Source organism: Sprattus sprattus (assembly GCF_963457725.1).
Source record: "Sprattus sprattus genome assembly, chromosome: 16".
NCBI classification, from domain to species: domain Eukaryota; kingdom Metazoa; phylum Chordata; class Actinopteri; order Clupeiformes; family Clupeidae; genus Sprattus; species Sprattus sprattus.
In genome coordinates, this window is record NC_137914.1 from 22,441,674 (window position 1) to 22,456,834 (window position 15,161).

General features: G+C 46.8%; 1 protein-coding gene across 1 annotated transcript in view; it reads right to left on the reverse strand.

Annotated features, from left to right (window-relative positions):
- LOC308377509 (ankyrin repeat and SAM domain-containing protein 1A-like) overlaps positions 1–15,161 on the reverse strand; it is a gene marked incomplete at both ends in the record, with an annotated part of 101,593 nt that overhangs the window by 76,680 nt on the left and 9,752 nt on the right. The window contains 3 exons of the mRNA XM_080854197.1: positions 1,049–1,111; positions 2,601–2,757; positions 3,694–3,774. Of these exons, the coding sequence (XP_080710323.1) occupies positions 1,049–1,111; positions 2,601–2,757; positions 3,694–3,774 (301 nt within the window). The remainder of the gene's footprint in view (positions 1–1,048; positions 1,112–2,600; positions 2,758–3,693; positions 3,775–15,161) is intronic.

The window sequence follows — 15,161 nt, forward strand, 5'->3', positions numbered from 1 at the left end:
ATGAGTGAGTGTGTGTGTGTGTGTGTGTGTGAGTGGGTGAGTGAGATCTGGTAAACGTGTGTTTTTACAGACCTTTCTAAACAGGGTTGTGTGTTCAGAGTGTCAGGCCACTCCTCGTGTGTGTGTGTGGGGGGGGGGCGTTTACTGTAGGAGATGGGATAACAATATTGTTGTGGATGCTGTCTAATCACATTGATCTCTCCCTCTTGGGCTCTTTCCATCTCTCTCTCCCTCCCTCATTCCCTTTTCAATCCTTTCATCTTTTGCTCTTGCTCTCACACACTCAGTCCCTTCTCTTTGTCCAACCATCTCTCCATCTGTCTCTCAAATTCAAATGAGGCCATACCAGAATGGCCACAAGAAAACCATCCCTCTCTCTCTCTCTCTCTCTCTCTCACACACTGTCTCTCTCTCACACACACACACACTGTCTCTCTCTCTCTCACACACACACATTCACACAAGCCCTAGAGTCCTGTCCCTACGTCATAACTTACAGTGGAGACCAGACAGAGTCCCATGTGGTGAACATTACATGGCAACCACATAGGAGAAGTAATGACCACATATCCTTTTTATCTCTCTCTCACACACACACACACACACACACACACACACACACACAGTTTAAAAAACACCTTCTGTACACCCTCACTCCAAAAAGGCCCAACCCTAAAAATCAATCCATAATGATATAATGAGGATCTCAGAGACGCTGCAGAGACCATGACATCATTTCATCAACAGGCATTAGTGTCCCTTAAAGCATTCAGCACCGCTCCACACCACACCACACCACACCACACCACACCACACCAGACCCACCCAAGGCATTAGTGTCCCTTAAAGCATCCATCAGTGCACCACACCACACCACACCAGACCCACCCAAGCGTGGCAAGGGGCAAAGGAAACGGTAAGGGGGCGCGGGGTGGCAGGAGCAGAGGAGAGGGGGGGGGGGGGGGGGGGGTAAGGAAAGCGAGATTGAGAGCCAATAAGCTGGCAGGCCTTGGCAGCTCGGGGCCAGGGGGGAGGGGGCGGTACACACCTTTGCGTTAATATAGGGGTCAAACGGCCCACAGCGTTTGAACTCTCTGTGGTCTACAGAGCTCTAGGATGGGAAGGAGAAGATGGAGATGAACATCAGGCAATGAGTTGGTCACACACATACACACACACACACACACACGCACACACACAAAACACACACATACACAGGTAACAAGATGCTTGTGGGTGAGAATCAAATGTCTACATGAAAAAAAAGAGATGCGTTTATGAACATGAGATAAGGCACAGCAATGAGAGAAATGACACAAAATGAGGTGAGCTGGCGAGAGCTTAGCAAGAGGAGGTTAAAAAGCCAATGTGACCTGCATCCAGTGACGGTGAATGCATTCAGGTTTTAAAGCAAAGGTTTCTTCTTTAAACATCTTTAAATGGCCTTTGATTGATGTCAGCGTCATAATCATCTCAAAATGATTGAGTCTCGTAGTCACTTCATTTTAGGCCATTTCCATCAAAACTACAGCAATAAAAGGCATAACACAGTTGATGCCTAGGCTGGGTGTTAAAAGTGAAATTATCCCAGAGGCATGGCTCAACACAGGCTGTAAACAAAAACAAAAAGAAAAAACAACATGGCACAAATTATACACAAACTCAGGAGGACACACAAAGACCAAAATCATAAGACACAGGACATAGCGAGCACTAGCTGCAGGCATTTCAAGGCATGAAGAGTATTAGTGGCATTCGGCCACACTGCAGCTGGAGTTAAACAGCATGGTGTTTTGGTTTGGTAAGAGGGCATGCCGTATCTTGCTTGTGTGTTTGGTTTGCTTATTTTGTTCTAGTGGCAGCTCACGTTGCGGTTGCTTTTGTTCCCGAAACCCAGCATGGCCAAAAGAGTCAGTGGGAGGGGGATGGCGTAACTGATGATTGTCTAGTTATTTCCCCTTTTCGTCTGTCAGACACAGCAGCGGACACAGAGCTAAGGGGGGGGGGGGGGGGGGGGAGTGGAGGGTTTGTGGCTGGGACAGACTGATTGCTTCTGGTCTGCGTGAATGTTGCTAGCATCTGAGCTTCTGCATCTGAACGCGCTTTGTTTTTCACTGATTCAAACACACACACACACACACACACATACACACACACACACACACACGATTTGCCATCTGGTGAAATGTGCTTAAATTCTTTCAGCACCCCTCCTTTGACATGTGCCTGTGAGGGAGCTTGGGTGGCCAATGAAGGCTTAAGAGCACATGGGTGGCTGCGGGGTGCTGTGGTCCCATAATGTAGACCACCATTCAAACAAAGAGATTACCACGACAGATATGATTAATGAGCACATCAGGGCAGGCCTGGCAAACTGCACAAAGGTAATGGAAATTAGGACTTGACTTGCGGGAAGACACCTGCTGCTAACATGTACATGTACATGTGTGTGTATTTTGTGTATTTGTGTGTGTGTGTGTGTGTGTGTGGGGGGGTGTGTCTCCCAGACTATGTCTCTGTATGTGTGTTTCATACAGGGCAGAAGGATGGACAAAGAGGTCGGGTAAGTAAGGGAGGCACCAGATTCAGAGGAGTCAGACCTGTTCGTTCAGCTTGGGGTGCGAGGGGCCCTGGTGTATGAGCAGTCTGACGATGCGCTGGTCACCCTTCCAGGCGGCCAGGTGCAGCGGGTAGCAGCCTTTGTTGTCGGCCATGTTGGTGAGGGCCTCGTTGCGCAGTAGCAGCTCCACCACCTCGCTGCACTCAGACACACAGGGGTAGACAAAATGAGGCACATGATAGGAGGGCATCTAATAAAAACAACAACAACAACAACAACAACAACTACAGCAACAACGCTGCAATCTCAAAGAGCAGGAGGAACGCTCCTCTGGGTTCATTAAGTAGAAGCTCTCCCAAGCAGTTTTGGGGTCACCCCTCTGGATAAGCTAATCAGCACAATTAATGAAGCAGGAGGTTAAAGTAATGACTGAGAATCACATATGCTTCAGTGCATGATTGGGGCAAAAACACACCATTAGTCTTCAAATGACCTCCAGTATTAGCACACTGATGTGCTTAGCATAGCTTGACTGGTCGCTTGCTTCTGCATCAGAGTGAAGACTAGAGCATTGACTCTAAAGCACCTCTGATTGATATGCTTCAGCCTGAGGTAAATGACGGGAGGGAAGGATCAAATGGACTTTATACAATGGCATCCAATTCTATGCCCTTAATGCTAAACTAAACTCTATTCAGTCCTGGTCTTAATAATAACAGTAATAAATTACTTTCTGTGCTCACAGAGTGGAATTCTTTGAATGTGGCTAGGAGACCTGTGGAGAACCTTCTAAAGAAAGGAACCGGTGCTGTTCCGGCTGCAATCGGTTCCAGAGTCAGGAACTATCTGTGTTGGGTGAGAGAACTGCGCTGTACAAACATGCCACTTTCAGATTAGATTTGGGTTCCAGATCTGGGGAGTGTCTAGGTGTTTCCCTTTGCACAGTTATCTTGCCAGAGGATCTTGCTTGGTTCTAACACACAGGTCTGGAGTAGGCCTGGCAAAAGGCATGCCAGCTTGGCATCATCTGTGCGGTGTGAATGCCAACATAGACGGGCTGCCCCACCCACCCACCCACCCACGCACGCACGCACGGCCAATCTGTAGACAAGAGGAGGAGAGGGTAGACCAACCTGTGTCCATTGAGTGCTGCATGGTGAAGGGGAGTGTATCCAGTGCTGTCCACACAGTTCACATTGGGGACCCTCCAGATACTGCAAACACATGCAAACAACACATCATCAGACACGAGGACACACAGAGCAGCACAACACAACATCATCGGACACATGGACACACAGAGCAGCACAACACAACACAACACAACATCATCAGACACAAGGACACACAGAGCAGCACAACACAACACATCTTCATCAGACACGTGGACACACAGAGCAGCACAGCACAACACAACATCTTCAGACAGGAGGACACACAGAGCAGCACAACACAGATCGGGCAGTTGACCAGGTAAGAATGACTCGTGAGTGAGTGTTGGCTGCCTTGGCCAGAGCACACCCATTGTCGACGGAGTGAGACGCGAGCCAGGTCAGACCTGGAGCCAACACCAGACAGACAGACTCTAAGCTCATTACAGCCGAGTCATGGTAAGAGGGGCTGCGTTAAATACAAGGCTCTTGGGCTGGCCAACGTGTCAGTCCGTGTTTCCCTTCCTCTATTTTGAAAAGCCTTAGCTTAGCATCCCATGGCAAGGCATACACTGGCTCTGTGTTTAGTTTGGAGACCAGTGAAAGCTGTTGCAAAGCTCTGCAGCCTGAAGCTATCCCACAGAAGGGGGGGGGGGGGGGTGCGGGGGGTGCGTGTTACGCAACAGGACCCAACATTAGTTCTGGTGAACTTGCCCTGCATTTGACATTAGATTTGACTCGTCTTTGATGTGAACAGCCTCAGACAGGCCTGGGTGAGAAGTCTGTGGTTTACAGTCCATGTCTGAAGAACTCAAGAGACCTTAATGTTTGTATCATTTTAAAACCTAGGCTAATCAGTAGACCTGCTGATCTGGTGACTCAGGAGAACACAGTGCCTGACTGTATGAAATGGTTTCATGGGTGCCTGGTGTCTGGGCTGAACTCACTCAGACTCAGGGGTGGGGGGGAGAGGTGCGCCAGTCCCAGGAGGAATGCACCAGGAGGAGCTTCCTATCATAAAGAACACTGAGCGAGGGGAGAGGAATGAGGAAGCTCAGGGAGGCTACACACACACACACACACACACACACACACACACACACACAAATACCCAGACTAGCATGCAAACCTTTTGTCAATCATTACTGTGCAGTATACTATATGCACCCTTAGACGATACTTCCTGCTGTGTGGTTGGGATGTCTGTTAAAAGCATCTTTAAAGTGTCATGTGGCTGGTTCTGCAAGCTCTGAGGTGTCCATGCTCTGGCATACATAACCAGAGGCCGAATACTTGGTTGCGTAGTGTTGATAGCCTCTGGCCCTCTGAGCCATTTAGACAGAGCCAGCACACTGAAAACACAGCCGCAGAGCCCATTCACATGACACAAAAACATCACGCAGAGAAGCACTGGCAGCCCAGTCTGAAAAGAGCCTTGAAACTACACTATAATCTGTTTTTTATTACAGGCAAAAAGCAAAACAGAGAAAAGCACTGCTGTATTCTCACTGGTTGCAACATTGCCGGAGAGGAGAGGAGAAAGGTGGATATGAGGACAGACAGGAGAGGAGAGGAGAGGAGAGGAGAGGAGAAAGGAAAGGAGAGGTGAGGAGAAACATCAGTGACCGGGACGCGGCATTATAAATCTGCTCCAGCGAATGGTCTGAGCGCCCGAAGGATAAATATAGCCCCTGCTGCACTCATTCACTTAAGCTCCACTCTCCGCATCTCCTAGTCAAGATCATTTGCTTCTGTTAATCTGCGAGAGGGTACAGTAATTAAATGGCACACAAGGAGCCTCCCTGAGCTGGAGACAGCAGCAGCAGCACATGAGGCTGCAGGGCAGCAGAGGAGCTTTACTGCACCCTGCGCCTGCTTTGAAACAGCCACAGCGAGAGAGAAGAGAGAGAGAAAGAGAGAATGAAAGAGAGAGAGAGGGAGAGTGAGAGAGAAAGAGAGAGAGATGGAGAGAGGGAGAGAGAGAGATGGAGAGAGAAAGAGAGTGTGAGAGAGAGAGAGATGGAGAGGGAGAGGGAGAGAGGGAGAAAGAGAAAGAGAGAGAGAGAGGGAGAAAGAGAGAGATAGATGGAGAGGGAGAGTGAATGCATCCTAAATAAATCATGTGTGTCAGATGAGCTCCACTTGAGGGGTGCATATCCCAGGCTTTTCCACTGATATGATACCATTTCCATTCTTAGGGCACCGCCTCTAAATCAGCCACCACCAGTCCCACAGTCTGCAGCGCTATGACACAATATGCTACATGTGTAGCTCAGCTACCCAAACATGTGGGACTTAACAGTTTAATTAGTAGTCTGGTCAAAATAGATTTGGGTATAAGTGGTGATTGCCTCTGACACTGAGGCCCATTAAGACATTAACAATATAAAATAGAATTCAATTCAACTTTATTGATTTCTATAGCTCCATTACCAATAGATATGGACTAACAGCATTTTGATTTGGTCCCAGATCAGACTTACAGTATGCCCGCATTGGTGAAAAGGGAAAAATCCAGCACACAGGCACAGCCCACACACACACGGGCACGGCACACACACACACACACACACGGGCACCACACACACACGCACACGCACACAACATCACAGCCATGTTTTCATCCGGCATGACATCATGACTCATCTCTAAAAAGCCTCCTGCTTGTCACGTTCAGCAGAGTGACATCATCCACATCCAGGGGGGGGGGGGGGGGGGGTCATGACAGGAGAAGAGAGGAGGGGAAAGAGGAGTGGTTCATGACAGGAGAGGAAAGGAGGAAAGAGGAGTGGTTCATGCCAGGAGAGGAAAGGAGGAAAGAGGAGTTAGAGGAGTGGTTCATGACAGCAGGGGAAAGGAGAAGAGAGGAGAGGAAAGGAAGAGAGAGGAGATAGAGGGGTGGTTCATGACAGGAGAAGAGAGGAGGAAAGATGAGTTAGAGGAGTGGTTCATGACAGGAGAAGAGAGGAGGAAAGAGGAGTTAGAGTGGTTCATGACAGGAGAGGAAAAGAGGAAAGGAGGAAAGAGGAGTAAGAGGAGTGGTTCATGACAGGAGAAGAGAGGAGGAAAGAGGAGTTAGAGGAGTGGTTCATGACAGGAGAGGAAAGGAGGAAAGAGGAGTTAGAGGAGTGGTTCATGACAGGAGAGCAGTGTTGGGAAGGATACTTTCAAAACGTATTCCGTTACAGAATACAGAATACATGCCCAAAAATGTAATCTGTAACGTATTCCGATACATTAACTAATCTGAGTATTGTATTCTGAATACTTGGATTACTTCCACATTGAATTGCATTTTATAAATGTAGGAATGCGGCCATCAAATCCTGCTAAACAGGCCTATTCTGGTGTGCTCTTCTGTTCCAACTGGCTGAATGTGTAGGCCCAAGTCTCCCTGAAAGTGCAATTTTATTGTACTTTAATTATAATTGGCTGTAGAGGAACAACGAATTTAAGACCATGTTAACGCAAAATATGTTTTACTTGGTTAAAGTAATGACAATTTTCCCTTTACAGTTTCTTTATTTTCTCAGCTGTCAAAAATGACACACTAACAACTGTCCATCAAAACAAAACGTAAGCTCAAACTGAATGAGATGATGTCAAAAAATATAATACTTTTAAACTATTCAATCAAATATAATTTTGCCCACATGAAACAATGTTAAACTCAAAAACCAATATTACTTCTTGGTAGTATAACAACAAAGGCTAGCAGAAAAAAACTATCCAAAATGTCAAAGTTGTACAGAACATAGGGTGTCAAAAGGTGTTGCTTTTATACGAATGTCAAATGAAAAACATAACAATTGATTTAACACAGAAATTAGGCTGTCAATGTACATTGCCTGTGAATGCCTGTGAACCTTAAGACCAGTATGTTTTGAGCCACCTACCTACATTTTTGACCCACTTACTCTACATGCCAACACACCCCAGTAAAGTGTGGTTGTATCGCAGCAGGAGAGCCTGCTCAAAGTGCTTATCTGTCATTTTTTTGCGATGTGGAGTGAAAATAAGCCGTTAAAATACTGTGATTAGCTGGGGCTAGTGTATCAGCACATAGGAGAATGTAAAGGCGCACATCTGGCTGATACAACAATGTAATAGCAAGATGACCAGTTAAACTACAGCAGATGACTACCCTTGGTAAAAAATAAACATACTTTTAGATGCTTTTTCAAGTTAGAGGTGGAGTCTTTCGAAGCCGAAAGGAGGTTGGTTGCACAGTTATATTCCGTCCTCCCTTCTCTTGCTTTAACATGAAATGCTTATTAAATTTCCAGGATAGAAACACATTCCTGCCCTGGCTTTGGCACCTGCTCCTCTTCAGACTCCATTAGCAGACTGATGCAAAACGCATCGCAACACGCAAACACGCAAAAACAATTTTCACTGGTTTTCATGTTGGGGCTTCTGGGAAATGCATCAAGTTGCCTTATTTTATTTAGAGAGTGAATAAACTCGTGAAACAGAGAAGTACCGTCATGTAATCCATTGATTTCAACAATGTAACTGTATTCTGAATACCATCGATTTAAATTGTAACTGTAACGGAATACAGTTACTCTTAATTTGTATTCTAAATACGTAACGCCGGTACAAGTATTCCGTTACTCCCCAACACTGCAGGAGAGGAAAAAGGAGTTAGAGGAGTGGTTCATGACAGGAGAAGAGAGGAGGAAAGAGGAATTAGAGGAGTGGTTCATGACAGGAGAGGAAAGGAGGAGAAAGGAGTTAGAGGAGAGGTAGGGTCACATCAAGCCAGGCGACAAGATTCTCCTTTCAGAGCGGCACGCCAGCGCTGCTTTGATGTGGTCCTCTTGTTTCTGCTCCCGTTACAGCCATCTCTCAAGGCCGATATATACTCAGTTTTAGACGCAGCGCGTAAGCACGTAAGATACACAAGAGTCCCTTGCGCAGTAAAATACCCCCCCTTACGTGCTTAAGTGCGTCCCCCAAAATGTCTGACTATCCGACAAAGACCCTCCGGCCCCAAGCAGCTCGCAAAGACTGTGATTGGCCTGCTAACCACAGCCTTTCATGAGTCTCACGTTTCCGGTTTCATAGCATACTACAGTCTTTTTTAGACCCAGAATTTTTTGCAGACTGTCTCACAAGCCTTTTCTTTTGGATTATGAACAAACATAACAGAAGAGGTCCGAAGACATGAACTCCTTTACAAACCCTCTTTTAACACTTATAAGGACGCCCAAATAACCGCAAATTTATGGAAAGAAAATCCCATTCTCATCCGCGATTGTTTGGAGAGAATGCGCTAATTCACCCATCAAATACTTTCATATTCATTTTCCACCACTTGTGAGTCATGGTGATATAATTCATTGAGTTCATATTAGAGGTCGACCGATATATCGGATATGTCATTTTTTTATCTATCGGCATCGGCCGATTTCAATTTTTTTTTTTATTGTTTTCTTGAAGTAACAACACATGAAAACATAAAATGTGACGGATTCAAGTTTTACAAAGAATTCTCCCTTCCCCCCTCCCCCCTCCCACGGCCCAGACAGCAACCCTAAAATAAAGACAAATCATAGTCTGTACACATACATACACAGTCATGGACGAAAATGTTGGCACCCTTGCACTTTTGTCAGATAATGCACCACTACTCCCAGAAAAGTGCTGCAATTACAAATGTTTATTTACTTAGTTTGCATTGGAAAAACACTTGGATTTTGGCTTCCTCAAGAAAGTTGTCAAACTCAAGTCTGGCTTTTTTAGGTCTCTGTGTCAGCAGTGGGGTCCTCTGGGTCTCCTACCATAGCATCCCATTTCATTCAAATGGCGACGGATAGTGCAAGCTGACACCGTTGTACCCTTTGTCTGCAGGGTAGCTTGAATTTATTTGGAAGTTGTTCTAGGTTATTTATCCACCATTCAAACAATCTTTTGTTGCATTCTGTCATCAATTTTTCTCTTCCTTCCACATCCAGGGAGGTTAGTGACAATGCCATGGGCTGTAAACTTGTTGATGACACTGCGCACAGTGGACACAGGAACATTAAGATCTCTGGAGATGGACTTGTAGCCTTGAGATTGTCCATGCTTTTCTACAATTTTGGTTCTCAAATCCTCAGACAATTTTTTGCTCTTCTTTTCCCCATGCTCAGCGCGGTATAAACAGACACACAACACAAAGGTTGAGTCAACTTTGCTCCATTTTAACTGGTTGCAAATGTGATTTCTGTATTACCAGCATCTGTGGCTCGCCACAGGTGAGTTTAAATAAAGATTAAAGGAGAATTACATGCCTAAAATACAATTATTTCTTAAGGGTGCCAACAATTTTGTCCGGCCCTTTTTTGAGTTTTATGTGGAATAAAGTCAGATTTGGCATTATTTGTCCGATTTTTTTGTGTTTTACCAATGCAAACTAAGTAAATAAACATGTGAATACAAAAGCATTTGTAATTGCAACTCTTTTCTGGGAGTAGTGGTGCATTATCTGACAGAATTGCAAGGGTGCCAACATTTTCGTCCATGACTGTATGTATATACATTGAAGAAAAGAATAACTAAAATAATAATAACATAAATAATACATTTCAAAAAAGGGGGGGGTTCTCTGGATTCCTAGATTATGGATTTTTGTAAGTATTAGGCTGTGTGTCTGTGTGTGTGTGTACAGGGGCACGGACTTCAGACTTAAGATACTAGTAGGGGAGTAAAATTGTGTTCATCTACTTATTAGTGTTGAGCTTTAGCATGCAAATTAATGGGAAAACTTTTAGATATCGGCCCTAAAAATCGGCCAAAAAAAATCGGCAGCCCATATCAGCTATCGGTTAACCCTGACCTCTAAGTATCGGCATCGGCATCGGTTACAGAAAAACCCATATCGGTCGACCTCTTGTTCATATTGATGTGAATCAGTCAATTGCACCCACGAGTTTGAAAGAATGAGCCCGGTCTGCTCATATACAAAAGCTAACATTAACGTGGCGTTAACTTGTGGCCAACACCATTGTGTTTACAAGCACTGACAACATACACTCATGATGAGATTCTCTCGCCGTTTACCTCTCTTTTTCGCCACTGGTACTGAATTGCCAACCTTTGTATTTTGTGTAACACATGCATTCATATCATCAAGCTGTTGCGTCTAAAACTGAGTATATATCGGCCCTCAGTCCTGCTACAACACAAACACACCAGCCCTCAGCCCAGCCCTCAGCCCAGCCCTTAGACCAGCCCTTAGACCAGCCCTCAGACCAGCCCTTAGACCAGCCCTCAGACCAGCCCTCAGACCAGCCCTCAGACCAGCCCTCAGACCAGCCCTCAGACCAGCCCTTAGACCAGCCCTTAGACCAGCCCTTAGACCAGCCCTTAGACCAGCCCTTAGACCAGCCCTTAGACCAGCCCTCAGACCAACCATCAGACCAGCCCTTAGACCAGCCCTCAGACCAGCCATCAGACCAGCCCTTAGACCAGCCCTCAGACCAGCCCTCAGACCAGCCCTCAGACCAGCCCTCAGACCAGCCCTTAGACCAGCCCTTAGACCAGCCCTTAGACCAGCCCTCAGACCAGCCCTTAGACCAGCCCTCAGACCGGCCCTCAGACCAGCCCTCAGACCAGCCCTTAGACCAGCCCTTAGACCAGCCCTCAGACCAGCCCTCAGACCAGCCCTCAGACCAGCCCTCAGACCAGCCCTCAGACCAGCCCTAAGCCCTAACAGTCCTCAGCTACAGCCTGCAATTATGCACCAAGAGCACAGTTTCATTAAAGGAGTGTCTGTCAACCTAGCTCTCCCTTCTTGGCATGAATAGAAACAGAGGTGAGCCAACCTCTCATCACGGTCATGAGGGTATGTGTCTGAAAGCTCCACAGCAGTCAGTCAATCTGCAGGGCCAAGATACTGGGCTTCCTCCATGGCTACGGTGGCTCAGTGGGTGCTTTCTGGCAGGGTAGGAGGTACAAAGCCTCAGCGTATCACAAGGCAGCCCCACCATCCCCACCACCACCTCCACTACCCCTGCTGACAGTCTGGAATAGGCACTCAAGCAGATCTCCCTGCGCAACACCAGAAAAATGCCCAGCGTCTCCTCGGCACAGCGCCGCGCCACGCCACGCCACGCCATGCCAAAGCCTGAGCTCCCTGGCACTGCGACACGGAGCTGAGTGGAGCTGCACCACTTCCAGCTTCAGGCCCACTAAACACATCAGGGGCTAAAAGCAAAGCAGCAAAAACAAACACAGGCCGTCAGTAGCTGGCCCAGATTAAAATAATAAAAGAGAGAGAGAGTTTGTGTATGTGTGTGAGAGAAAAGGAGAGCGTGGAGGGGGGGGGGGTTACATAACAGCTTACTGCTGAATGCATTCCCAAATCAAAACTCCCATCATGCTGTTGTTATGCATAAAAAAAAACTGGACATGGACATTTTCCAAAACCGGGAAGGGAAGAGGCATTATGGAAATTGAGCGGAAAGGGATGAATGTGTTCATTTTTGGTGTGTGTGTGTCTGTGTGTGCGTGAGTGTGGAGGGGGGGGGGGCTAAACTGAAAAGAACAGGAAACAGCAGACACAAGTAAGACGAACACAATTAACATGCAAAGCGGTCTTCCTGCTGTGTGTGTGTGTGTGTCTGTGCAATACTCCTCTCTTCACCTCCACACCATCTCTCTTCAGCAGCACTGCTGGAGCTCAAGGGCATGAGTCAGTGCTCTCCCCCAATCCACCTCATCCTCTTAGGGGGGGAGATGCGCTGATGACTTGACAAAAGAATGGCTTTAAGGGAGTGGGGCGAGGCGATGGTGTGGGGAGGGAGGTGGAGGCTGAGTGGGGAGGCGTTGGGAGGAGGTGTCTGTGGGTGTTGGAGATGGAGGAGGCAGGAGGCCCCTGTGTGCTTGGGAACTGATTTAAGAACTCCGGCGGCGTGAAAGGAGAAGCTAATCCTTCATTTCCCTGAAGGGATATCGGCTTGATGAGGCTGGAGTTTGAAAGAGATTCGCCGGCTGTAATTTTGGTGGCGCCTAAAGCTCGAGAGGGTGAGAGCGAGACAAGAAGAGAGAGGGAAGAACAGGCTGAGAGAGGGAGGGAGAGACAGAAAGAGAAAGAAATAAAGAGAGAGGGCAGGGGGAGGAGGAGGCTGGAATTGATGTAAGTGAATGAGTGAGAAAAGACAAAAGTGAGAGAAGAGACTGAGTAAGAGAGTTTCAGTTTGAGTTTGTGTGCGTGTGTGTGCATGAGTGAGTGAAGCCGATAAAGACAGAGAGAGAGAGAGCACTGATAATTCAATCTCCTCACTTCCTCATTTTCAGTGTGCAGGCAGACCATGGAACCTCGTCTCCTCAGCAACATAGGATGTCCTCCAGACACCATCTTATCCTCCTCCTCAGGACCATCGAAGATGTCCTCCCGACCCACTCTTCTCCTCAGCACCATAGTATGTCATCCAGACACCATCTTATCCTCCACTACTCAGCACCATAGGATGTCCTCCAGACCCCCTCTTCTCCTTAGCACTAAAGGATGTCCATGTCCTCCAGACACCCTCTTCTCTTCACCATAGGATGTCCTTCAGACACCCTTTTCTTCTCCACTTCTTCTCCACTTCTCCTCAGCACCATAGGATGTCCTCCAGACCCCCTCTCCTCCTTCACACCGTTTCTATCAGCTGCGACTTCATTCATTTTACTCATAACCCTTCAAACAGAGCCCAGATCTACCAGTAATCTTCTTCAGACTAGACTATCACAACATGGAGACCCACACAGGTGCCTGGCTTCACTCATAGAGAAGTATGAACGGCATAAGCAGTCGTATCCAGACAAAAACAGCATTGCTCAGTGTGAGCTCTGATAACAAACACATGACCACATGTTCAGAAAGAAAACGGAAGCTCAACAGACAAGTCAAACCCCCAAGGGGGTGTTCCTGTTACGCGATCTGTCCAACAGAATAAGCACCAATAAAGGAAGTGCTTTAAGGAAAAACAGAGGACAAATGAACAGCAAACACAAACCACACACACACACACACATACGCACACACGCCCTCAAAAACCAGGGCAGGAGCTGGAGGGAAGTAAAAGCAGGTGAGAGCGTGGGCCTGGTGTCAGACAGATTTGTCCACGAGCCAATTAGCACTCTGGCCACACAGCGAGGGATTAGGCGGGCGGGCCCTGGGGCTCTCTGCCCAGTAGTGTCTGGCACACGTTGGCCACTGCCAGGGCAATTGGGTTTAATTAAGCATACGAGGACAGGGTGCCGGGAGCAGATGCAATGCTGGCACAGACGGGCTTATTGGTATTCAGCAGCACCCGCCCATCCCACCGATGTTGGGCTAGCCTCGCCTCGCCTTTGTCTCGGTGGCGTCCCCAAAAGCGCATTACCTGCCAACATCTCACCCGCGGCGGATTACAAGACAATGAAATCAGATCAGGTCATCCAGCATGTAGGGCTGAGGGACATCCCTGACAGATGTATTGCTGGACTCCAACTTGAATGAAATGAGATTAAAAAAAAAACAACAAAAAACAATACTCAACTCATTCACTGAGAAACAATGAAGTGATTCAAAATCAACCCCATGACACTGAACAAATGGCAGGCATGGCGTTTCAGTACACAACTGGATCATGAATGAATACAAAAAAACCTTTATGCAAGCCTATGACAGTTTGCTGATTATAAATTGTCTTTGATCCACTGTTACGAATCCCTGTCTGCAGCAATAAATGGTTCATAGCAAATAAAGCAGGCTCTTTTTAGGAGGTTTTAAGAAAGCATCTAGCGACTTAAAAAGAGTAACCCTATACAACGAACAGTCCCACCATCAGAACTCACTCGTAAGAGATGCTCCCTTTGTTTTTAGAAACCAGAATGTATGGTATGTGAACCAACACCCATGAACGTCTGTGTCCCTGGCAGCATCTGTGACGGGGCAGGGGGCTTTAAACAGCGCTCTCTCTCTCACACACACTCTCACACACACACACACACACACACACACACACACCCAAAGACACCACTCCAGCACCATGTTCATTAGAATTAGCATTAGCATTTACTGACAAAAGCAAATGTGCTTTTGTTAACTTTGCTATTACATTCTTCTGCAGGATTCCTACAGCTTTATGGACAGTTAGATTTAAATACCTTTTAAGACTTTTTTTGAATGGAATGAAATTTAAGACCAACTTTACCCTTACTAAATTGAAGAAGAAAAAAAACACATTTTGATTTCTACTAGCAGACAAGCAGATTCATTTGTTTGTTTTTTGTAGCTGGGTTGAGGCTCTCATCAAACATTTAAACAAACTTGCTGATAAAGGTGGCCTTGTCATCATGCAAGAGTGTGGCCAATCTCAGAGTAAGGCCCAAAATACCGTCTTTAGTTTTCCTCTCACTGGCTTTAATCTTCTGACTGATTGCATACAGTTGGAGATTGCAGATAGGGCCTACACGCCCTTTTTCTCCAGGCA